The sequence below is a fragment of the Haliotis asinina genome, chromosome 11, assembly GCF_037392515.1.
Source record: "Haliotis asinina isolate JCU_RB_2024 chromosome 11, JCU_Hal_asi_v2, whole genome shotgun sequence".
Classification (NCBI taxonomy): Eukaryota; Metazoa; Mollusca; class Gastropoda; order Lepetellida; family Haliotidae; genus Haliotis; species Haliotis asinina.
Window position 1 is genome coordinate 39453075 of NC_090290.1, and position 27036 is coordinate 39480110.

General features: G+C 43.5%; 1 protein-coding gene across 1 annotated transcript in view; it reads right to left on the minus strand.

Moving 5' to 3' along the window:
- Window positions 1-27036, minus strand: part of LOC137256554 (transformation/transcription domain-associated protein-like) — an 82475-nt gene that overhangs the window by 22502 nt on the left and 32937 nt on the right. Inside the window, exons 39-60 of the mRNA XM_067794413.1 lie at window positions 26769-26888; window positions 25742-25861; window positions 24517-24609; window positions 24106-24231; window positions 23017-23076; window positions 22182-22249; window positions 21555-21666; window positions 20838-20927; window positions 19838-20085; window positions 19340-19493; window positions 18753-18860; window positions 17731-17813; window positions 16169-16268; window positions 14739-14846; window positions 7673-7783; window positions 5394-5483; window positions 4572-4790; window positions 3544-3776; window positions 2203-2551; window positions 1746-1991; window positions 1171-1281; window positions 73-255 (exon numbers count right to left, since the gene is read on the minus strand). Of these exons, the coding sequence (XP_067650514.1) occupies window positions 73-255; window positions 1171-1281; window positions 1746-1991; window positions 2203-2551; window positions 3544-3776; window positions 4572-4790; window positions 5394-5483; window positions 7673-7783; window positions 14739-14846; window positions 16169-16268; window positions 17731-17813; window positions 18753-18860; window positions 19340-19493; window positions 19838-20085; window positions 20838-20927; window positions 21555-21666; window positions 22182-22249; window positions 23017-23076; window positions 24106-24231; window positions 24517-24609; window positions 25742-25861; window positions 26769-26888 (3132 nt within the window). The remainder of the gene's footprint in view (window positions 1-72; window positions 256-1170; window positions 1282-1745; window positions 1992-2202; window positions 2552-3543; window positions 3777-4571; window positions 4791-5393; window positions 5484-7672; window positions 7784-14738; window positions 14847-16168; window positions 16269-17730; window positions 17814-18752; window positions 18861-19339; window positions 19494-19837; window positions 20086-20837; window positions 20928-21554; window positions 21667-22181; window positions 22250-23016; window positions 23077-24105; window positions 24232-24516; window positions 24610-25741; window positions 25862-26768; window positions 26889-27036) is intronic.

A 27036-nucleotide genomic window follows, 5' to 3' on the forward strand; every position in this document is an offset into this window, starting at 1 on the left:
GAAGACTATGGACACTTACGTCCTCCTTGTTGGAGTCTATGGACACTCTTTTAGAAGACTATGGACACTTACCTCCTCCTTGTTGGAGTCTATAGACTCCACATCCATCGGTTCTTCCTTCATCTTGCTGACAATGGCAAAGGTGGCACGGTCATGGCTGTCAGCGAGGTTGACGACTGAGCAGGCAGACGGCAGGAGGTTCATTGGAGAAGAACTGTTGATGGTCATGCCATTGACTGCCACAGACAGCAGCAGCTGGAAACAAACGGGACTTGACCAACTGAACAACATGAAGCACCTTCTCATATAGCCTTAATAAAAGATTTCGAACCCAACAGCATGACATTTATGGTGGCATACTGCTATGCTTCCACATTCAACCAGTGCTAAAAAAATCTGAATTGAAGAATTTGGATAATCATGATATCACAGATAGAAGTCTGACATGGACAGCAACACACACTTCGAGGACTATGTATTAATTTGTATGAAAAAGACCTCACACTTCGAGGACTATGTATTAATTTGTATGAAAAAGACCTCACACTTCGAGGACTATGTATTAATTTGTATGAAAAAGACCTCACACTTCGAGGACAATGTATTAATTTGTATGAAAAAGACCTCACACTTCGAGGACAATGTATTAATTTGTATGAACAAGACCTCACACTTCGAGGACAATGTATTAATTTGTATGAACAAGACCTCACACTTCGAGGACAATGTATTAATTTGTATGAACAAGACCTCACACTTCGAGGACAATGTATTAATTTGTATGAAAAAGACCTCACACTTCGAGGACAATGTATTAATTTGTATGAACAAGACCTCACACTTCGAGGACAATGTATTAATTTGTATGAACAAGACCTCACACTTCGAGGACAATGTATTAATTTGTATGAACAAGAGCTATCAGCTAATGTTAAGGAAATACAGCTGCAATAGATCTGGATCTCCTTTCATGAAACAACCTTTACTAAGGTTACCTTACCTCCCATTCTTTAACACTTCACTATGGCTACTTTAGTAAGTTACGATCACCTTAGTGCATTATGAAAGGAGGGAATAGAAATTTGAAAATGCCAGTACTGGCTATAATCAAAGTTAAGAATTCTTAGGGCTATGAACATTTTGGGAAGATGGCCCTGATGACTGACTCACCTCTGTGCACTGTTTGATCCAGAAGTGAGACCCCATTGCCTCCCAGTTTTGGGAGCAGGTGATGTAGAGCAGACGGTCAAACACTCGTCGCTGGATGCTGTTCTCGAACACCTGGAAACATCCAGTTGGTACACCATGACACAGAGCAATATTCCAGCAATAACATGGTGGGGGACACCAGAAATGGGATTCAGACAAGGTGTAAACAGGGTCGGTGGGCTAGCCTTGTTTTTAAAGCAATGGCCAGGTTCTATTCACCAAATTAGTACGAAATGTGAAGCCCATTTCTGGTGTCTCCTGCCATGATATAGCTGGAATATTTCTGAAAGTGTCGTAAAACCATACTCAGTCTGGTATAAAGAAACTTCTCTGTATTGTTATTAGTTTGTGCTCTATAATGAAGAAAGGTCATGTCATGAAACTATAAGCGAACACTTATCTCTGAGAACTGTTCAATGTGCAAATATTGGAAGGTTACTCAAACATCTATCTAAATCCTTTAACCTTTATCCAGCACAATACCTTACACACATAGCAATCCAGGTTGACAAGAAAATACATCCCAGTATTCTCACCTCCACAAACTTCTGTCTGATCGGCGCCTGATTGCACCGGAGACCTGCCAGGAAAGCTGGTTCCAGTTTAGAGGTGAGTTCGCTCCCCTGCAGGCTGTCATCCCTGTATATGTAGTTCACAAGGTCAAGGAATTGGGCGTTTAGCTCCTGATCTTCAGGGAAGCGCTTCTCCACATTCTGCATTAGCTTCATCAACAAGATGGCTTTCTCGCGGATAATGGGTGACTGGTTGATGGCAATTGGGGTCTGAAAAGGGGTTTAAAAATGAATGAACAAGAGCAATATCATGAAAATGGACGTTTCATTGCAAGTTGACAATCATCAGTACCAACGCAAATGATGCTGGAAAATAACACAAAAACATTCCTCATTGGTTATAGAACCAAACGGTTACCTGACTCACTTCTTCACTCACTCACTCACTATCACTTGCAAAATAAACATACGAATCACTGACCTTGATTTTGACCCAGTCCTCCACCATCTTCGTGATTGCTTTCATCACCTTGTTGTCGGGAGTCTTCTCGATGAGCCCCACCAGAATCTGACCAATGAAACTCTTCCTCATTTCCAAACTCATTACACCCACTCGGTTCTTGACCAAGTCAAGACTGACGATCAGCAGCTCGCTAGCAACACCTGGACTGGCCTCTGGGGTCGTGGGGGTCAGGTGTTCCCGCGCCATCTTGTGCAGCACTTTCATGAACGTTGTGATGAGGCGGTCGATGTAGCACTGGTTGTGCATGCAAGCTGCCTTCAGGATCATCAGCGTGCTGAACAACTGAGATGGGGAGCCATTGGCTGCTCTGTAAATCATGGAGAACAGTTGCACTCTATATTATCACTACCAAAACAGTCTAGATTTTTGTTTTGGTTACTGTTCGAAGCTGCATTCCATAACATTCATCAAGTATGACTGCAGTCTATACATAATCACACCTGAACGACATAATTCAGTGATTGATATCATGAGCATCAAACTATGAAATTGGGACAAGACTTGCACCAACCAAGTCAACATGTTTGACCATCCAAACCCATAAGTTGCTTCTTAGGAAAAGCAAGTTGCTGAAAAACCAGCACAAATATCTTCACTGTTGAAAAATGAACTAGGGAAGGACAAGATATATGGATGAACAGAATCTTTATACAATCAGGATCAACGTTCTGGTGCAAGCGATCATTTGGCTAATAATGATGATAGAAAATTTATACAAACCTGTAGAGATTATGAATTCTTTGAAGAAAGTCCTCCTTGGGGTACATATAAGCATTAAAATTCAGTAGGTAAGGATGAAGACAACTACGATTGGACGACGCATGTCTATTCTGTTGAATGACTGCATGAAAAGGGAGGTTCAAGGCAAGCAGTCAGAGTTACTGCTCTTAGCTGTAGGGTGCCCTGTTGGACCCTATAGGACAAGCTTTTGTTTTGCAAAATGTTTTATTGAAATATTCTTAAAACTGTCATAGCCAAATGGACATTTTAATGCCTATATATACCCCAAGGAGGACTTCTTCTGAAAAAGAATAGCTCTTAATTGTAATCATGAAGATCTTATCCTTACTGAGAACTCCAACTTCCAAAAATATGCCTCCCAAAGAAATCTTGAACAGATTACAGTACATCCAGCAATTTGACTGAACATTTCTAAGAAGTTTACATAGAACTGAAACCAAACAATTTTTTCCAGATTTTGAATAAATGAAATCTGTGTCCCAATTTCCATTATCTATTGTTTGTTTCGATGAAAACAGTATGACTGCCATTCACATTCGCCAACAACAATGTTCTTACTTCTCATAGTTGGTGAGTCCCTCGTAGACCACCTTGCTCACGCAGGCATAGAGGCACTCCAGCTCTTCGTACTTGGAGGCAACATTGGAGGTGACGGGCTCGGTGGGGAAGTGGCTCATCAGCCGAGACAGCAGACTGTGCACAGCTCGGATCACCTTGGTGTTGGGACACGTCATACATGCAGCGATACCCCGCTGGAGGGGCTTGAAGCTGGTCAGTATTGTGTCTTTTTTCTGGTAATTAAAGCAGAAAATGTAGTTCACTGCTGTACATTACAACATTCAAGAAATATCACAAAAGATGGTTATCAGGATCATTCAGTCTGGAAAAGTCTCGCCGGCTAGCCTGTGGCTAGTAAAAGTCCAGTTGGGCCGATAACGCTCCACAGTCACTGGCCCGACTAGCTTTTGAGTCATTTCGTAACTTATAACACTCTCTCCAACTTGTACACTTTTAAATCATTCAAGATTATGGCCTGATATAATGTTAATCATATTTAGCAGATTAATGAAGAAAGCCTTGTCTACATTCAAATTTCTAGCTAGTGAATTATTTTGTGGGCTAGTAACTTTCAAGCTTAGCGAGTCAGCCTGGCAGACTATTTTGCACACTGATCACGAATTGACAAAACAGCAATGGTATGCAATACCATAGGGCTACAATAATTATGGAAAAAAAAGATGAATAATTGGAAATATTGTTGATGCAAATGGAAATTGTGTAATCAATAATATGAACGAAGCATTGTGTCGAAAACTTTTTTATACAAAGTTAGGTCTATATTCATGGGCTACTCCTAATATATACGGGAATGTTTTGTTGGTAATTGAAGCCTAAATATGTCACTTCTCACAAATGACGTGACATGTTGGTTTCTTTCAGATTTTTCAGCCATTTTTCTCAAAAGTTCCCTCTTGGATATTTATCGACTACCGACTGACACTAATTTAACAATGATCATCTATCATCTATAATACCCATAAAAGTTCAGACTTGTTTGAAGCACAAGTTTCGACAACCATACTTACCAGGATGTTCAGGAGGAACGTGAGGAGCTCTAGAGCTGTGCAGATGTTGGCGAAGTTAGGCTGGTGGTTCTCCACAGTTGTCAGGAGCTTATCAAACCATGCCAACTTGAGCTCCGTGTTTAGCCACACGTCTGCTCGCAGCACAACCTTCAGCAGGGACACGCACTTCCTAGATAGCAGCTCCCCAGGAGAACCAATAGAAGCAGACGCTTCGTTTACCTGACAGCAACAAGAGTGAGTGAGTCAGGTTGTTTTTACGCCAATTTCAGCAATATTCCAACAATATCACAAGAGGAAACACCAGAAATGCACTTCATACATGTACCCATGTGTGGAATCGAGCTTGTGTCTTCAGCGATAAGAAGAGAATAATGTGAGCATGGAACTGTCAACATGCAGGTTCTCTGCTCATATATCACTTGACAGAAAACAGTTAAAGGACATTTCTGCACTGTTTGTGTGTTTGTTGTTTATTGGAGCAGTAGTGCAAGCAATGATGGTCAGGTACTGGTCAGGATACTGAGTCTCACCACAAGGCCTGCAACGATTCACAATTGATTGTATTCAATTTTGACATAGGACCATCAATTCAATTACATTTGATTCAATTTTTCATACAAGTAAAAAGAGACTTTATTTAACTCTCAGAGTTGGCATTTCTAATGTGAAATCCATTTTGAACGCTGTTGAACGGGTATATGTATCGTATCACACACATTTCATGGGCGTATGTATCATATCACACACATTGTATGGGAATATGTATCATATCACACACATTGCATGGGGTATGTTCTTATCAGCATACTTTCTTCCACAGACCTGGCAAGCTATCCTAAGAAGGAAGTTGACGACAGCATCGCAGTACTGTTTCTCCACTGGCTTTGTTACATCGCTGTTGCTACGGGTACTCTGAAATACAACAAAGATGGCTCTACCTCACAGCTTCCAAATATGGTATTGCATTGGGGTTCATTCTATTTCACTAGTTTTCTGTACTCTCTCATTTTCAGAGTCATTTTATGATTGTTGTAGGGGAGGGGAGTTTAGTTTGCTCATATGACGACGTGCATGTGGCTGTGTGTGTGGCTGCTTGTCCTAGCCAAGATTTAAGCTGGTTTTATAATGCTAGCCCACTGAGGTACCATGCCGAAGTTAAGCATGAACACCCCACTCAGACACATTATACTGACTCCAATCCAACCAGTCCTTGCTCTACCCATTTAGGCTAAGCACCAGGCAGGGTCTGACAAATACCATGTTTTAATGTCTTTTGGTATGACATGATTGAGGATCGAACCCACGCCCTTGAAATCTCAATTTATATTTCTGTGGGACTTAAAAGACTTAGAAGAGGCCTATATTAACTAATGCTGGCTGCCTGCTTAATGAGAGGGAAATCAAGGCAAGTTCACTTGATTTATCATTGTGGGGAACATAAATCCTTGAGTGAGTGAGTTTAGTTTTACGCCGCTTTTAGTAATATGCCAGCAATATCAAGGCAGGGGACACCAGAAAATGAGCTTCACACATTGTACCCATGTGGGAAGCGAACCTGGGTCTTCGGTGTGACGATCAAACGTTTCAACCACTCGGCTACCCCACGCCCCCAGGAATCCCTGAATGGTGATTGAGCCTACACAAGTAAAAGCTAGCTTAGTCACTGAACAGCTAAATTATTATTCAGAGAGACAGAGTTTAATTTTACGCTGCTTTTAACAATATTCCAAGACTACAAGAAATGTCTTCATACATTGTACCCCTGAGAGGAATTGGTAAGGGAACGCTTTAACAAGGCGAGCCCACTGCCCTGAACATGCTTACAAAAAATTGATAGATATTATGAACTGTTTTTTGGTGCATATGGGCAGGTTATCCTGTGCGTAGAGCTCAGGCCACCATCAGCTGAAGTTAAGCACCCTTGGATGGGTGACCATGTTTGGCATTTTAACTCCTGAGAGTTTCTTGGACTTCGGTTCTGCCCCACAACAAAGCACATGGGAAACATGTGGTCTCACCTGAGGCAAGTGACTTTGTTCAAATTTGCCTCTGTTCACCCAGCAGAAAATGGGTACCCGGTGAGATAAAGTCTCATGACTATAACCTTCTTGTGCCTAAGAGGCAGCTTGGGTTATCCGGAATAATGACAATCAGATTCTGATGACAGCATCCAGTGAGCAACTAGTCAGATGGATACTAGGCGCTATATAAGTAAATTATTATCTTTATCATATTTCAGCTGAAATGCATGTAACAAACTATAGTTAAAACAAACATAAATTGGGCCCCATTGAGTTTGTTATGACTGTAGATTACTGTTGTCTACAAAAATCAGGTGCGCACTGGTGTTTAGTTTCTGTGTTAAAGGCTGTTAGGAAGTACTCTGATCTACTCCAAATCTCTTGATGGTGTCCTACAACATGACTGAGTGAGTTAGGTTTTATGCCAGTTTTAGGCATATTCCTGCAATATCATGGCAGGGGACACCAGAAATGGGCTTAACACACGTCAAAGTCGAGAACTGAACCTGGGTCTTCAGCATGACAAGCGAACTCTTAAACCACTAGGCTACCCCATCGCCTCTCTTACAATGTGATGACATGAACAGGGAAAGTCTGTCAAAACTCTTTGTGTTTTACTCAACAAGACGTATATCAAAACAGCAGAAATGTCAGACATCTTTTCATCGTCTATAGTTTCAAATTAAACTGTCACAAAATTAGTTCCCAAAGTCAGTATTATTGCTCTTTAGTTCGTTGTCCTAGCAACAAGAATAATGAAACATGAAAACATTAGTACAAAACAGACAAACTATTAAGTTGGGTTAACATACTAAACTACATAAAACTGTAAACATAGATATGCATACAACATGTAAATGACATGTGAAATTACTAGGTACTACAGTGACATGTAAAGAAAATATTACATTTCTACATACTACAATGGCAACAAAACAAAAACTTTCTCTTGGACCAAGATAATACTGAATAATTGTTTATTATTAATACTGAAAATTAGTATCTTTTCAAGATTAACAGAAAAAATGAAGAGGAAATGTGAGAAAAGAGACAGGAAATACTAACAGATTCTTGACTCACTGCGCCTGAAGAGTGCCGAGATCGTTTGTCAGCTTGCTGGGGAGAGTCTATTGATGCCGAGCGCTTCACGGGGATGTTCTGAGCTAATGCTTGTGTCACATCCTGGGCCGGCTAACAAACACAATTATTTATTCATAAAAAACGTATCTCCATGGGAGATTTCACTTGCTTGAGATCAGGCAAAAAGTCCTAAGAGATATCATTACAATGAAACTGAATCATAATACTTTGCATATTATTGTCATGTTAATGGTTACAAAGCACTAAAAATCAATTTACATCACTTCTTTCAACTCAATGGGTTATCTATATTTTTTACACAGAAAATGCTTATATGCTGTAAAAAATTGCATGAATTATTTTGGATGAAAACAATTTAAACCCTGTGTATTTAACACCAAACACATCAACACAAATAGATAAAAGTTAAAAGCACGCCCACAAGAATATTTTATTTCGATAGTTTGTAATAATTTGTGTCACTCTATAACTTCCCATTACTGTTTGCAACAGTTTTAATTCATTAGCAGTACAACTGAAGGAGATCGAAAAACAAGTCAAACTGCACTCTGAACATTTGGACATGTAAACCAATTAAAATTATACAAACCTGTAGAGGTTATGAATTCTTTGAAGAATGTCCTCCTTGGGGTACATATATAGCATTAAAATGTCCATTTAAAAATGCCTACGACAGTTGTAACAATATTGAATAAATATTTTACAAAACAAAAAACTCGTTTTTGTCTTGTGAGACCACCCCTACAGGGCCCCCACTCGGGCCCCTTAACAGCCAAGAGCAGGTAACTCTCGCTGCGTACCTCATACCTCACTTTTCATGCTGAGATTGTCAGACAGAATGTGGGGAGGCGGGTGGCCGTACCCCAAGGAGGACATTCTTCAAAGAATTCATAACCTCTACAGGTTTGTATAATTCTTTTTCAGAAGAAGTCCTCCTTGGGGTACATATATAGCATAAGACAGACTCCCAACGAACGTGAGTCGGGAGCGGCATTCTGTCTGCTGATGTGTACCCTACACACACTCTCATACACTGCCGAAGCTGCGAGAGATAGAGAAATACACTTACCCAATCACCAAGCCGCTGATGTCAATCAGGCGGGGGCGGGGCAACATAAGGCCGAAAGAGCCAATCGATAATAACCCAGCAAAGGTGATTGACATATGACCACACCTCATGTCATTCACTGTAAATATTCCCCCAAACCAGCGAAGTAGTGCCGGGAATAACAGTGCAAGAGTAAATATGAGCGTATGTCGACGCTAATAGTGAAAAAACCGTCTATAGGTAGTTTCTCTTTGTGTGTTTTTTTTTTTTTTTTATATATATATATAAAAACACCACCACCAGGGGATATCCGTCACCAATATAACAAGAAATGTTTCGTGAAAACCCCACCACCTCATGATAAACAAAGTCGAGATCTCCGACGCTCATTCAGCTAGGGGAATCACGACTCTGCCCACTGGTGAGAACTGTATGGCCAAACCGAGCACGTTCCCGTGAATGTTTGTCCAGTTGGTAGTGACGGATAAACGTGCTCGGTCGGCTCCAAATAGCCGCAGAGCAGATCTCCTCAATGGGCAGAGCCGCGGCATAAGCCTGTGACGTAGCCACTGCCCTAACAGAATGAGCCTTTAACCCATTAGGGATAGGTAACCCTTTATGAGTATATGCCATACAAATGGCAGAGACAAGCCACCTAGATATGGTTTGCTTGTTCGCCGGCAGACCAGCTCTTCCCCCGCCATAACAACAAAACAACTGGTTATCTCTTCGGATATCAGCAGTTCGTTTGATATAAGCCCTAAGGGTCTTACGGACATCTAAGACGTGAGCACGTCGAAGAGAGGTACCGGGCGAGGGAGGCTGCATGAGCTTAGGGAGCTCGATAGGCGCTGTAACATGAAAAGCGCCTGCGATCTTAGGACGGTAAGAATCCGGCAGTCTAATACTGACCCTGTCTTTGTGAAAGACGGTCAAAGCAGGATCCGCTGACATTGCATGAATGTCACCTACCCGCCTGCCAGACGTTACCGCCACAAGAAAGGCAGCCCTCCACGTTAACAGCTGGAGAGAAAGAGACGATAGCTCGTGAAAAAGAGGACCGGACAACCAGTCAAGAACGACTGACAAGTCCCACGGGGGACTAATCCGCCGGACAGTCGGACGGATCCTATCCACACCCGCTAAAAAACGCTGAACAAGAGGGTGCTGCCCCAAGAGAGCACCGTCAACAGGAATATGGAATGCCGAAATGGCCGTGGAATAGCCCCGAATAGTAGAGGCGGCTAGGCCTGACTCTAACCGGGACTGCAAAAATTCCAGTACTTCAACTAGAGTTGAAGAAAAGGGATCAAGAATCCCCCTGTTGACACACCAGCGCGCATAACAGGCCCATCTATCCTCATATTGAACGTTTGTCGAATCCCTCCGCGAAGCCAGAATTGTGTCTGCAACTGGTGCAGAAATTCCGCTCGCTTGGAGGCGATTCCTGACAGTGGCCAGGCCACCCACTGAATCCTGGGATTCGGGTGCGGCGCTCCGTTCTGGGATAGTAAGTCCGGTCGAAAGGGTAAAAGGACAGGAGGCAATGCCAGAAACCTCATCATTACCGGAAACCAGCTTTGAGACGACCAAAGAGGAGCAAGAAGCACTAACAGTCGAGCTGGTTGGGTGGCAAGCTGCGAGAGGACCCTGGGAATCAGCGGCAGAGGTGGGAACGCCCACAATACCCTGTCCGTCCAATCGAGCTGGAAAGCGTCCTGAGCGATGGCTCTCGGATCCGGTATCCGAGAACAAAACACCGGAATCTGGTTCGTCCCCCCAGAGGCAAACAGATCCACCTGGAACGATCCGAACAACCGGGAGATAATCCCGAATATCTCCCGATGCAACATCCACTCGTGAGGAGCTAGGACACGTCGAGAGAGCGCGTCTGCTCGAACATTGTCCACCCCGGGGAGATACACGGGACACACCCGAACATTGAACCGGTCGCACCACTGTAGAAAGTGCCACGCCTCCTCTAGGAGGGACGGAGAAACCGTACCGCCCTGTTTCAGGATATAGGTCATTGCCGTCTGGTTGTCCATCTCTAGACGTACCACACAGCCTCGAACCGTCTCCCGAAAGTGTTGGAACACTAGCCGGACAGCTCTCAATTCGAGCACATTGATGTGCAGGCGCGTTTCGTGCCGTAACCATAGGCCCGAAACTGAATGGGCGCCCAGCACGCCACCCCACCCTGTGAGGGAAGCGTCCGTCTGAATTGAAAGGGTTGGTGAGGGAGCGTCCAGGTGTAACCCCCTGGATAGATTCCCTACCACTGTCCACCACCGTAAATGAGGAAGGAGCCACTCCGGAGTGAGGAGAATCATCTCGTAACTCCTGCCGTGGGACCACATTCGCGCCAAGGCGTACTGAATAGGTCGCATCCTCAACCGCGCCCTCCAAACAACGTCCACCGTCGCTGCCATGTTGCCTAGCAACTGGAGCCAAACCCGAGCCGAAGCCGAGGGGGACTCGAGGAATTGCATAACAACTCTCTGAACTTTGGAGATCCGATCCGGCGAGAGGGAGACTACGCCTCTCGCTGTGTCGAACCGAGCGCCTAAGAAGATCAGATCCTGTGTAGGAACTAGGTCTGACTTCTTGAGATTGATAATCCAGCCCAACCTGGTGAGAATACACATTATGGCGAATGTTGCGTCTCGACTCAAGTGAGCGGCAAGTGCTCGTATAAGCCAATCGTCCAGGTACGGGTGACAACACCTGCCCTGTGACCTGGCCACTTGCGCTGGGATTAACATAAGCTTGGTGAATACCCTCGGAGCCGTAGCGATGCCGAAGGGAAGCACCCGAAACTGATAGCATACCCCGTCGAAGGAGAACCGCAGGTACTTCCTGAACTCGGGATGCATCGGAACATGCAGGTACGCATCCTTGAGGTCGATGGACGTAAGCCAGTCGCCTCTTTCTACAGATGAGATCACTGACCGTAGTGTCTCCATCTTGAATGACGGTACCTGCAGCATAGTGTTCAGCCGTTTGAGATTGAGAATCGGTCTGAACCCTCCGTCCTTTTTGGTGACCAGGAAATAAGTGGAGTAAAATCCCTCTTGTTCCTGGCCCCCTGGAACCACCTCGATGGCCGCCTTGTCCAGTAAAGACTGAACCTCGGCGCGGAGAACCTCGGCTTTCTCCGGAACTACCGGCACAGGAGTGCGCCGAATTCCGGAAAAGGGAGGCGGGTCTCTCTTCCATAGTGGTAAGTGGCCGTCCCTGAGTGTGGATAGGACCCAGGGGTTGGAGGTTACCTTTTCCCAATCCGACAGGAAGTGGGAAAGGCGGCCACCCACAGGAAGGTTTGGCAGAAGGCAATGAATGCCCGACGTCGGCAGTGCTCCGACTGCTTGATTCGGGTTCACTTGCAAGGGCTCCGGAGGATGACTTACTGGGAAGCCGGGGCCGACTTCCCTTTCCTCGGAAAAGGATGCTGGGGCGCCGCAGCCTTGCCCTTGCCCCTACCCTTACCCTTACCCTTCCGCGCCTGCAAGGGCTGTGCCCACTTAGCAGAGTCCTTGGCCGGAGCCGAAGGATAAGCGGAGGAAAGCACCGGGGGACGCGCACGAGAAGTGTGAGGCTGTTCTAACAAGGGTTTAGACTCCTTGAATGTAGACACAGCCTCCGCGGCCTCCCGGACTACTGATGCCGCTCCCGGGAAGAGAGTAGATCCCATCCGGAATGGCAGTGAAAGTAGCGCTTGCTGAGTGGCCGGCGAATACCGTGCCACGGACAGCCACAGTCTACGGAGGCCCATAACTGCAGACATCATCTGACACGCCGAGGACCTGATCGAGTCCCGCGCCAGATGTGACTGCACCTCCGTAAGCTGTTGAGCGAGCGTAGGGGAAACACACTCCTCCTCAACACCGCCGCCGTCAACAAGCCGACGCTGCAATACCGAAGTATATGCGGCGTGTATTGTGACTTTCAGGCACTGAGCTGCATTTCGGTACTGCTCCTCAAACGACCTATAAGCCGATTTGAGGGCAGTAACGTTAGAGGTGAACGGAGGCAGGCGGCGTCCTTGCTTAGCCGAAGCTAAGGAGCTGCCAGAGGAACCCCCCAGGGCGACCGACGCATAGATACAGTCGTCGACCACTGGAGGGTTATACAAGTCAAGATCACCCATAAGGTAACGTCGGTCTAGATCCGGCAAATCGAAGCGTGACCGCGCTCCCGTTAAAAGAGGGTTAATCACTTCTGACAATATAGAAGGGAGGATGCGCAACCGAGAATCCACCACCTTGGCTGGGGCAAAAGCCTCACCCGGCAGTCGGAATTCCTCGGGGTCAGGTGTCGCCGAAGCAACCACGACCTGCGGCAGGACAGAAGCAATACGCTCCCGTACCTGCCTCAGCGAGGCGCCGAGCGAAAACGAAAACTCACTCGGCCCACCCCGGTCCTCCCCCTCCTCCATTATCTCCTCGGCGCGATCCCCCATGAGTGACACCTCAGATCTGTCATCTAAGGATAGCTCCGGGGGATCGGTCGAGGGAACATCCGAAAGAGAGAAAGGCCCGAGCAGAGCCGAGCGGCCCGACGCCATAGACCCGACGCCCGAGACTGAGTCTGGGTGGCGGATCGCCGGCAACGCTCCCAACATAGGCATGGTCCCATGACCAACACTGGCAACCTCGGAGTGGCTGGCAACCGACTCTAAAGTCGGTTCCTGCGCACCCCTAATGGAAGTCCCCACACCGGCGCCAGAGGCGTGGCTGGGGAGTCCCACGGAAGCCGAAGCCGGATACACACCCGACTCCGGACGAACGCCGATCTCCTGACGGAGACCGGACATCGCATCCGAAATCAGGGTATGCACCGACGCCATTTGCTGCTGCAACAAAGACGACAGTAAATCAAATGTTAACGGTTGCGAGGGTTCAGTGGGAGGTGCTGCGGAGGTAGAAGCCACCGCTGGAGGTGGAACCGAAGTACCCTTCGCTGGTTTTGCCGTATCCCCCCCCGAGACTGAAGCCGAAGACGCCTTCTTAATATCTTTTTTAGCTTTTTTTGAAGGCGGCTCCTGAGCCCAAATATCCCCCCCCGCCTGGATCAAAGATCTATAAAAGATCAAGTCTGCATGACGGGATTTTTGAGCCCTGGGGGAAAAGTCCTGACATACGGCGCATCCTTGCTCGTCGTGAGCTTCCTCCGCCAAGCAACGCAGGCACAGAATATGCTTATCCCTCGGGGGGAGTCTTGCGTTACAAGTAGCACACCCCTTGAACTGGAAAAAACCGAACCGTGCTATGATTAATAGCAAGGCCCGTTAATCCAACAAACACATGAGTATTTAACAGAAACAATAATACGCATTGGCGATATTTAACCGTTAAATAATAAGAAAGCTATTTATGAAAACATACAATAGCATATAAGGATTTTTTTTTTTTTTTTCCCATGGAAAAGAAAGGTAAAAAACCATACAAATATCCGGTTTGTATTTAAAACCACCTAAAAGAATAGGCAGAAGAAATAACCACCAGGTACGTGCCGCCCGCCATCTTGTCAGCCACATGGCTGAAGACCACGGTAGCCACGAAAAGTTACAACATTTCATGAATGAAAAAGAGTGAAATATGCATTCCTAATACCGCCCGTGCGTTAAAAAGGAACCATACATACGGTTTTCGTAGCTTTCTCACTCATTCTCTTCAATTCGTAGGTTCTCTAAGTATGAGAGCTTGCTGATTGGACGACTGTCCTCAATGACGACAGCATGAAAAGTGAGGTATGAGGTACGCAGCGAGAGTTACCTGCTCTTGGCTGTTAAGGGGCCCGAGTGGGGGCCCTGTAGGGGTGGTCTCACAAGACAAAAACGAGTTTTTTGTTTTGTAAAATATTTATTCAATATTGTTACAACTGTCGTAGGCATTTTTAAATGGACATTTTAATGCTATATATGTACCCCAAGGAGGACTTCTTCTGAAAAAGAATATACATTACGCCTCAACTGCCATTGCTATGGAAACTCACCTCAATAACACCCCCTGGTAGATCCTGGTCATCTTTGATTCTCTGGAGCTCCCACTTTATGATCACATCCGCCAGTTCCACGGCCAGCTTCCGATGCTCAATGGACGCCTGACAAAGACATCCCACACATTATAGAGACTGCAGACTGCAGACTGCATGGAGAAAATCTGGTTTTCTCACAGTTTGCACTCAGTTTTGTTATATATGCAGGAAAAAATACCATCAAATTGAGAGAAAAGGAAGATTAACTGCAAGTTGAAAGAAGTATGCTCCTTATGTCATGCACACACACATTTTTGCAAATACTATACTGTAAACAACAGCTTTCTTGACTCGGACCAGACAATCCAGTGATCAACACCATGAGCACTGATCTGCGCAACTGGGATACAATCACATGAGTCAACCAAGTCAGTAAGCCCGACAACACGACCCAATTAATTGCCACTTACGACAAGCATGGGTTACTGAAGACCAATTCTAACGTGTGTGTTGAGTGACGTTCATGGCAGTACCAAGACAGTCGCAACTTAAATGTTTCGGCATTCACTTACCACTGACTAGACATGGGGCTCCTTGCGTGAGGCAGAATTTACTACGGTTTACCGTAACTTCCATTCTATAACATTGCACTAAAGTTACCTTGAAACTTACGACCACCTTAGCACTTTGTGAAAGCAGGCCATGAAGGCTTGGCTAGTGTTATCTCTACTGATAGGACTAAGAGCATCCATTTCAGAAATGACAAAACCCAAAAAATTTGATCCAATATTATTTATGGGGCATGGTGGGCGAGCTGGCTCAGGCGCCAGGCTAGTGATCCAGCGAGGTTGAGGTTTCGGGATCGAGCCCACCTGTGACCGGGTGCAAATACCTTTGAGTCAACTTTGTGTGCAGACTCTTTCAGAGTCGTCACAACCCGTAGTGTACAGTACACAACCCTGTGCACTTAAAAGAACCCACGAATCCGTTGGTATATGACCAGATGGTGGCCACATGAACACGTGCATACACCTAGTTGTGGGTACAGCAACGTGCAGTAAACTTGGACAAAGTGCTGTGACTATGTGTCCCAGTCCGCCCAGCTGTCAATTGGGTACCTCGTTAGGATGAGAGAGCCACAATAAACTCGGTGCGCTTAGCGGCAGCAAGAGTTGTATACTCCCCAGGGAGTTGAGATTGAAATATGATGTGCTGTTGAGAGTGACATCCGGTGATCGAGGGAAAAATACCAGCGCCTTGAGCATGCACTAGTGCGTGGATATGTGCGCTATATAAATATCCAATCTAATCTAATCTCAATTGCAAGTGGGAAAACTGCAGAGAGACAGACACTATAAAAATGTGTAATATATTTATATTCATAATCCTTGTGTCAGTGTAGTCAAGTTCATATTTTCATGTTTTGCTCCCAGGAATGTTATACATACATTTGCTGTGAATCCCAGTCTCTGCAGCGAGTTGACCATGTGCTGTATGAGGTGATGTCGGACTGGGTAATACACCTTGTAGTGTCGCACAACCAGTTGCCTGCAATATGTACACAGAACTAAGATCAAGCAACTACATTCACCATCCACTCAACACATTGACAATGTAGGGCGGGATGTGGTGTGGTGTGGCAGCCGAATGGATAAAGCATTCCCTTGTCAGGCCAGACCAAGTTCAATTCCCTACATGGGTATAATTCCTGTTTTCTGCCATGATATTGCAGGAGTAGTGCAAAGCGACATAAACCTTACTTGAAAAACAAATCTAACCCCTTAGTTTTGAGTTTCGCTGATCATTATCAATATCTGAATGCCTATGTAAATTGTTTCACATATTCTGATTCCAACTCAAGCAGTTCCGTGTACTGAAATAAGGTGAAACATGACTGGTGGACGCCTCGCTAATTTTCCATGGAGAATTGTTGCTAGTAGACATCACCAAGTTAACAACAGATATCTCACTAAACAGCTGACTCTGTGAGTTGAATGAAATCAGATGGTTTTACTTGTACAAAGAATCAAATTGAAAATGATCGAACAGATGATCCAGTATTGAAATGAATCAAGGTCAGAGGGAATCATTGCAACCCTACTTAAGTTTAGACATTTTGTTCCCATCAAAAAGACAAACTCTGTGATTCTTTTGGATGCTGGTACTGGTAGGTCATCTGATCATAGAAAGAGATTTCACTAGTCTCCTGCCTAGAGTTCAGCATCAACTGATAAAATAACTGACTTGTGAACTTGGAGTAGTATGGTCTGTTTGTGTACAGTATCCATGTTACAAAACATTTCCTCAAAACCAGATTAAGTCCTGACAGGCACAAAATACTCCCCACTCACTTATACGTCAAATCCAAACTTTAGACACACTGTTGTAAATATAGCCCCTTACATCAAACAACTGTTCAAAACTAAATTTTTGAACATGTTCCATGCTGTTTAAAAAGTTCTGTTTCCTCATAAACTAATGTACAGTAAAACACATACAAAATGTTGAAAAGGTTTTTGTCATCATGAATTCAGTATGTGATAAAAATCAGTGAAAATTAAAAAATTCTTAACAAATCTTTACATCAAAATGCAGCTGTTCACATGGAAGATATCTGCACATGCATTTCAGCAATTTGATGCATGATTCTCATGCACTTCATTTGCATAAGGTTCCCCAAGTTGCAGTTCGTTCCCCGAGTTGCAGTTCGTTCCCCCAAGTTGCAGTTCGTTCCCCAAGTTGCAGTTCGTTCCCCGAGTTGCAGTTCGTTCCAAGTTGCAGTTCGTTCCCCAAGTTGCAGTTCGTTCCCCCAAGTTGCAGTTTGTTCCCCTAAGTTGTAATTTGTTCCCCCAAGTTGCAGTTCGTTTCCACAAGTTAGTGGAGAAATCAATCTTTGATGTAACCACATATACTAATAACATACAGTGAGTGTTTTAAGAGAGTTGGAACTTTTGACGGACAGCACCCCTAACGCTTCCCTATGTGCACAGAATGTTGTGTCTATACTCACAATATATGCACCAGCTGTCCGACACTGTGGCCCTCCTCCACAATGATCTTCTTGGTCCAGTGTGTAAGCATCCCCTGTGGAAGCTAAATCGTTATCACGAAAAAATAAGCTTAGAAAGGAGACAACTGCCCGTCTGTCAACACCAGCAACACCGTCACTGTGACAACACCAAACATGCAAACATCAACACACACTTCCATTGTCTGTTTGATTGGACACATATTCGGAACTGAGAGAATTTGAAACAGAACATTTTGAGTTTTTTCCCCAATTTTTTGTCATACTTTTGGGAAATGCACCATGATTTCAAGGAATTACACTACACACTTTTGCCTTTTTTCCTGATCATCTTTATACACCCAGAAAGGACATGATCAGTAGATTATGACTACATCAGGGACAACATTACTACAACTACTCCACATCACAACTACATCTACCACAGACATCACTGACAGTGCATCTGCTCACATGATTCTTCATTCAAAACCTCAATCATCCAAGGTTAGCATTCAAAATTTCAAGTTTGGTCTTCTTTCCTTAACCCACAAAAGCTATTCATAAAACAACCTCCTTTAACTTCACATTGCTGGACTTAATATGACAGATATTTCAAAAACATGGACTTGGACTTCAAAGCTATTCAAACCAACCTGCAGAGGTTGCTGATTCTTTGAAGAGAGTCCATCTTGGGGAATTTTCAAGTCCATTTAAAATTCCTACGACACTTGTAACAATATTTTGAATAAAATATTTACAAAACAAAAAGCATGTTCTTGTCTTGGTCGACCACACCTACAAGGCCCCATGGGACCCGACAGCCAAGAGAAGCTAACTCTATCCTTGAACCTTGTATCTTACTTTCCATGGTGTCGCTTACATGATGAAGATGTTCTTGCTGTACTGTCAACTGTTTTAAGTTGAAACATAAAAATGCTTAAAAGCACCCCAAGGATGACCACTTCTGAAAAAGAGTCTTGAGGAGAGATCCTATCTATACTGTCTGTAGGTCGTCAACTCACGTTTCCATCTTCCATCCTGCCTGGCATGGCTGGCGTGAGGATCTCCAGGGCTTGTCGGACAACGCTCCGAGCCTCCACAGCATGGGCCTTCAGTAGACTGTGGAACACCTACACACCAAACACAATACACAAAACCCAGTAGGACCTGGATAATTACAGCAAAACTGAGCCAGGATCAACAATGGAACAACCCTTCCCTCAGCATCGCAATCTACTCTGCCCTCCGCACATTCTCAGTCTGTTCCAATTTGGAAAGGCTCCTTACAAATCAACTTTTAGCCTAAATTATTTTCATTAGTCCAGTAGGTTTACATCAAAAAATGGGCATGGAGAAGCCTAGTGTGAAAGCACTCGCTCATCAGTTTCTGGTGCTCATATGGACTCCCGGTGTGGAGCTCATCTCTTGTACATGACACAGTGATGTTGCTGGAATATTGCTAAAGAGGACAAAACCTAAAAGCATTTAATTTTATCATGGCAAAGACCCTATGGACACAATATAGCATTATCACCAGACACTATCATCCCTCCTGAACAACAGATACCCTCATGTCCAGTGCCTGATGAAACAAAAGAAAGGCATGTACCTGTAGTACAATCCTTTTGTGGATAGCAAACTTGGCAATAATGTGCGCCAGCAGTAGGTGGCCATGGTACTTGGTTGCTGGGTCAACACAGTTCTTGGACAGCAGGCATGGCCATGCAAAGGTCATCAATCTCCGCAACTTGTTACCTTGTTTCCTGAAAATAACATCAGCTGTGGACTCTCATAGAAAAATCAGCAAATGATGAAAGAAAAATGTCTGTGTGTTACTGAAAAATAGTGAGAGAGCAGACACCTTTCTTCATATCATTAGTCTGTCGTGCCTGGAGAAAGTGAGTGAGTTAAGTTTTATGCCACACAGCTCCATTCAAGTCTGTAAATATTCTGAGCAAGATGATGCAGTGATCAATAGCATGAGCATTCATCTGAAGGCCCCTCTTTTAGAATACCTCTAAAAGCAGCGTAAAGCTAAACCCACTCACTCACTGAAATAACACCAATTCACGCCCACACTGAATTACATATTTCCCCTATTTCTTACTTGTTTGCAGCATCATGGATGTGGGGCGAAGCCTGTTCCACCAGCAGTGATGAGAACTGCAGCAGCAGAATGCGGACAGCATCAGATGTACCGAACGGGTTCTCTGGGTCGATGATGCGGGTGATGAAGATGCTGATAACATTGTCCTCATTGTCCTGGTCAGGGGCAGGATGTCCCCCGATGAGGAGATCCCCTTCTCCTCGCTCGAATGATGTTTGGAAGCAAGGGATGAGTACATGCTGCAGAATCTGAAAGCGAATGTATTACAGTAAGTTGACCTGCAAAAACATTCCTGAAACATAAGACATTTCTACTTGTTAAGCCCATGTTTACAATCTCACTGGCCACAACATTATGCATAAGAGGCGACTAATAAGATCAGACGGTCAGTCTTGCTGATTGGGTTGGCACATCTCACTGGGTCCCAAATGTGAAGATTGATGCTCATGCTGTTGATCACTGGATATTCTGGTCCAGACTTGATTACTTACAGACCACCGCTGCATAGCTGAACTATTGCTGAGTGTGGTATAAGACTAAACATGCTCGCTGAACATTACGATGGTAGCATCTAGCAGTTTCTTCATTCTCCAGATTGTGATACATCTACCTTTATGCGTCCTCTGGTTTTAGTATGGGTTGCATGATTTTGTTCTCTTGTTTGTTGCTTCAATGGAAGGAAAAACCTTGAACTTCGTATGCTAATGATCATTTTGATGTACTAATTATTGCTTATTTCAGATGTAATTGCTCAATACATTTGCTCTAAGCTTCAATTAGGGTGGAAGGTAGCCTATTGGTTAAAGCATTAGCTTGTCTCATTGAAGGTCCGGGTTCAGTTCCCCACATGGTTACAATGTGTGAAGCCCATTTCTCTTGTCCCCTGGCCTCATATTGCTGAAATATTGCTGTAAGTGTCATAAAACCGAACTAACTAACCCAAGCTTTAATGATGGTCATTTCGCAGATCTTCATTGTACAGATCGTAACACATGCTTACCTTTGCTTTTAGTTCTTGTGGCCAGTTCTGATCATGAAAGACGTCAACGAACTTGAAGAAAGCTTTCCTCTTCCATTCAATGTCATACGTCTGAAACATGGACTTGCATCTGTCACTATGTTACGGTGTTGCCATCATATTGTCGCTTTGGTTCTGGATCTGTTCAGCTCAGGTGTGATTAAAGCATTTCCTTCATAACACTTCACTTGATAACAGTGTTGAAAATTCACCCAAATTCAGTCAGACAACCAGTCTCACAACTTTCCAAAGTTACCAGACTGGATAAAATGCTGCCAGTCTAGAATTTTCTGGACTAAGAAAAATACAAGAAGGTAAATGTGAAGGAAGAACCTTTCAATGTCAGGTTATAGTCAGAATGATAACATTCTAGTGCATTTTCAAATCTGTTCCAGTCTACAGTGCCATCATAATCCATGTAAGATTCATCCATATCTGGATTGCACTGAATACATTACACAATTACAGCCCAACCATTGGGCACGCTACTTTCAAAAATGACTGTTGGGCTGTTCCAGGCTGTCAGTCTGGTGTGAATTTGCAATGTTGTTGATAATCAAGGTCAATCATACCAATTTCAAAAACAAAAGAAAAATTGAAGCATCTAATTGTAGTTTGATTTTGACTACTGACCCAATATTCTATAGCTGAAAAGAAGTAGAACTAGGAACCAATATTTCTTGATGGCACCAAACTTACTGTTGCCACGGTGTCATCAAGGAACTCCTTGACAAACTGGAATTGTGGGATGTATCTGTGAGTGAAGCATCGCAGGATGTGGAACAGGAGGTCGATCTCATTTGTGTGATGTCTGAAGAAGGATGAACACCCGTCATGTAAACATCACTCAATACATCGTCATTCGTGGTACTGCTAACAGTGGTGCAAAACAACTGACAGATAAACAGGGCTTGATTTCATGTCTTGTTACTTTGCTACACTAAGTGCAACCTAGTTACTAGTCTAACTTGCGGCAGATGCAAGTCAATTTTTGAGCAGGCAAACCTCTGAAAAGGACATCTAAATAATTCAATAGCATTCTGCTCTCTCTTATTACATATCACAATAAGCAGTGCAACTGGAACTGGGTCAGTGCAACTAGGTGCAAGTAGGTGAACATCTCTTAAATCGAGCTATGTATAAAGATGAAATAACCTTGTGGGCACAGCAGAATATTTATTAGCTCTATTCTCCAATGTCTACACACAAACTACACATAACTGAGTTAGAAAGTTGTTCAAATGAAAGAGGTTTCTCAGTTAGAAAGCATGGTGACTGAACTTATCATTAATACTGAGTAAATTTCCATGGCAACCAGTTACTCACTTGAAGTAGTTGAGGAGACAACGGACCAACAGAGCAGGTTCCTTCCAATGGACAAAGTCCAAAGAATCCTGGAGACACCAAACAAACCACACATTAAAATAGATTGACAGAGAATATATGTCAAAAACTGTCAGCACTAGCACAGTAATAAGCCTTTGGGAAATACTCGAGTCTGGATTTGGTAAACTAGTGGCTGATAGCATTAGCGTAATTACAGTGAGTGAGTGAGTGAGTAAGTGAGTGAAAGAGTGAGTTTCACATCACTTTTAGCAATATGGCATCAATATCACAGCAGAGGACACCAGAAATGCTATGCCATGCTACAGTTTCACAGTGTCTATTCAGACACAGTAAACTGACCACACTGTTTCATTCCCTTAGCAACAAGTGTTAGGTAAAGTAACATGGTAAAGTAATATGGTACGACATGTACCATATTATAATGTCTGTTGACCTGAAGTGTGTTGGAGATCCAACGACTGTCCAGGCAGATATTTAACCACCGAGGCATCCTTGACTCAAGACGCTCCACCAGACATACTGTCAATAACTGATTAGACAGGCCCAGACAAAGATCCCTATATGCCTAATGGTGACATTACTAATAATAAAACAACATTCACTTACTTACACTTGCTTACACATATTAATTTCACCCGGCCCAAATAATATTGATGGAATACTGATAAAAGCTTTCGAAACCTCCTTACGCCATCTTTTAACGTCTCTTATTATGATGCACTCAGTTATTCATGCTTACTTTCAAACATTGAGGTTTGTGATTGGTGATGTTCTAAAACTCCAAACCCTATAAGTTGTAGTAATTTTGACTTACCACTTTCTTGTGTCTCTCCTGGAAGCCATCTGACACCCAGATCTTCAGGAGCTGTGTCACCTGTAGGAGGAATGACATAATTAATACCACACAGAAACATCACGACGATCACATCAGTAGATCGCCATCCCTAGCAAATTATCTCCCTTGATCATATGTTGGATTATACATTGTGGCATCCAACATGGTCTTAAGATTAACATGTTTGTGAATAGTTTTGGCTGTTCATTGCTTACCACTGACTAACTGAGTATAGTCTTAACCAGTAGGTTACCCCAACACCCTACTGCATAGAAACCTGAAGTGTGCTTCTCACTATAGACGTGTGCTTCAGTTACTGTTAGCTTCATTAAATGATCATCTATATTGTAGTTATCCATTACTGACAGTATATATGTCAGAGAAAACACTTCTCCTCCACCCCTCAGGGGTTTTACTCCAGTTTTACAGTCTACCAAAACCTCAGAGGCATGTTTTCTATTACACTTAACAACCCTCATAGCGACATATGTTTCAACCCCTATGACTTCAGACTTTGTGCATAGGTTGGAGAACAATTCTAATTGCCCACATCATGGGGGTTGTCACCAATGTTTGAAATACCTGCATACCTGACAGTCCAGGACAGATTATTTTCATCACAAACTGCCAGATTCTCAAATTCACTTGCCTAATGGTTGGGTTAAAACTTAGACATGTATATGAAGATGTTCATGATGCTGCAGGATAATAAATCATTATTAATTCACACGTAAGAAGCAACGACAAAATCTTAAATAAACTGTTAATTCTTTTCTAGCACTGGTATTAGTTTGGGAAGTATGTTACAAACTTTAATTCAATTATACTAAGTAAATAAGTATTCTTTTTTTTAAGGGCATCTAACCAGCCCTGTGGTCTGGATGAAATTTTGGGGAATTTCATACCCAGACCAATAAATTCCAGTCATATTTCCTTGTGAACTACCATATTTACCATCAGGAAAACAGCAAATGAATCAGTGGTAATTTTTGTGGAGGGATGAATTAATCAATTTAAACCTTGCCTTTGACAAATGGGGCACATGTACACCATCATGAATGTACTCACCACCTGAGAGTGTTTGGGCAGCCATTCCTCGTGGAAATGGACCAGGATGCTGATGAGGCGTATAGCCTGGTATTGGAGCTCGGACTTTGTGGTGGCGGCAGACGTCAACGGTGATGCACTCTGGGTCTGTGGAGTCAAGTAAGTCAGCTCTTGAACATAAGTGAGTGAGCATGATTTTATGTCGCTTTTAGCTATATTCCAGCAATATCAGGGAGGGGGACACCAGATATGGGCTTCACACATTGTTCCCATGTGCAGAATCGAACCTGGGTCTTTGGTGTGATGATTGAACACTTAAACCAGTAAGTTACCCCACCATGCATTGTGGAGAAAGAAAGATATGAAAGATAAGCAACAGTATGTCAGATCATTCTGCAGATGTTCACAACATGTAAGACAAAGTGAGTCAACCTGTAACTGTCCGAACGCCATGTTGACGAGCCTCATTGGGTTGGACTGAAGTACGTCTCTGAAGGGTTGGCCATCTTTGTGTTTCAGAAGATACTGAAATAGCAAATACCAAATAACTACAACACTACAAAACAAGAAAAAGCAACCTCAGCAACAACCATTATCATTTTAACTTCATCCTACAACTTAAGATCAAAATGGATTTCTTTCAAGTGTTTCAATTAAACTGTTTGAATCTTACAATCACCTTTTATATGATAATTTATAAAAACCCTTTATTGAGAGAAACCTGGAACCCTAAAAACATGTGAAAACATGAATATGTGCAAACACCTAGATGCAGATAGAGCAACGTGCAGTAAACTTGGACACAGTACAGTGACTGTGTCCCAGTGCACCCAGCTGTGAAAGGGTACCTCTTCAGGATGGGAAAGCCACAATAACTCGATATGCCTAGTGGCTGCCATCCTCGATATCTCCAGGGTCTATGTTCCGAAAAGTCTCCACTATACCCTGGACGCATCTACGGGTCGGCCCGATAATTTTTTTACCTCCCTTTGCTGACTCCGCTTTCTCACAGTAGCCAATCAGAGTGGTCGCCGTTATAACCGAATTTGCCAGTGTCAACAAAGGTAGCAGTTGCAACTGCGAAGGTTTGTTCGCCGTGCGACTCACAATTTGGGGAAATCATACACGCAACTTTATAGGTCCGAAACCTTTTTTGAAACATATGCAAGAAATCCATCTAATACTTTCAGAGAACCTACGCATGGTTTGTTTGCCAAGTTTAATCGGTTAGAGAATTTAAAACGCGAAAGTGAGTTGTGATTGGTTCGCTCAAATTCCCAGCGTAGACACCTGATTGGATAAAAAGCCAGCCAAGGGAGGTAATAAATTTATCGGGCTGAGCTGTAGATGCATCCAGGGTATAGTGGAGACTTTTCGGAACGTATACCCTGGAGATATCGAGGATGAGTGGCTGCAAGAGTTGTATAATACCCAGGGAGTTGAGACTGACAATACAGCGTGTCCTTGAGGTTGACATCCAATGAATGAGGGAAAAATACCAGTGCTTTGAGCATGCACTAGTTGCATGGATGTGTGCACTACATAAATATCCTCTTGTATATTTAGTTATACATGTGCCTTGCACCAGACCTGAAGTATCACAAACAAACATGTGGCTGTCCCATCCATTTGTATGAAGAAGTTACTGCTATCCTACCTCCAAGTATCTGTTCCACTGCTGATCCTTGAGGGTGCTGTCAGTGAGAAACAGATCGATCGTCTGGGGCGGGTAACGCTGCAAGAACTTCATCAATGGTTCTCGGAAAGGACTCCCAGCCTGAGAAAATATTATGTTACAATCACCTGATAGTGTTTCATAAATGACTTAAGTAAAACACCAGAATTTCATTTGCCATCGCTTTTAGAAATATTTCAACAACTTCATAGTGGGGGACACCAGACATGGGCTTCACATTAACCTGGGAATCAACCCGGGTCTCACGCATAATGAGAAGTGCTTTCAGCATGATGAGTGAACGCTTTAACCACGAGGCTACCCCACCTCCCTGGCTGCATGAAGACACTGATAATAATGATAGCATTCAATGAGTAAAGACCCAGTAGGATCACCAGAGATGTCATCGTATACTGTCATATTGACACATGTTGACTAAAGTATATGCATAACATTAAAACAGAATTCAACTCTAATGAAATATGTTCATATTTTAATGATCACCATGGTTAAAGATAACAGGAGGCAGAAAATTCAATGATCAATATTCAATGGTTGAGAATTGTATATGAGTGAGTAAGTTTTATGCCGCACTCAGCAATATTCCAGCTATATGGCGGCATTCTGTAAATAATCGAGTCTAGACCGACAATCCAGTGATCAGCAACATGAGCGTAGATCTGTGCAATTGGGAACTGATGACATGTGTCAACCAAGTCAGCCAGCCTGACCATGATCCCGTTAGTCGCCTCTTACAACAAGCACAGTCGCCTTTTATGCATACAGAATTGTATATGTTTCAGCACGTAAACGATGAATTGTGAGGCTATACTGTTACTTCTATCTTGACATACATACAGTGAACAAAAAATTCATGAGCCACCACCATTTCAACCTTATGCTGACAACTGTACACCTAGAAAAGAATTGATTTTCTTAATAATCGATTTCGCCATTAAAATTCCAAATCAGTGACACCCCTACAGATCAAGTGAGAGTCATGACTTACCTCAATAAGAAGTGCCCGCTCCCCTCGTAGAACCAGTACTGTCAGCTGTTCTATCATGTTCTTGCTGGCTGCTGGGATTAGGTGGAACAGGTTCACAATGGCTGCACATGTCTTCAGGTCCTGAACCGGTCACGTGACAAGAAATTAATTTTCATCCAAACCGTGTGATGTAATATTTCTCACAATATTTCTCTAAGAAAATCTTCAAAGCACATTTGTACATTACTTGTTGACTGAAAAGAAGGAAGCATGTGTAATGTAATATTTT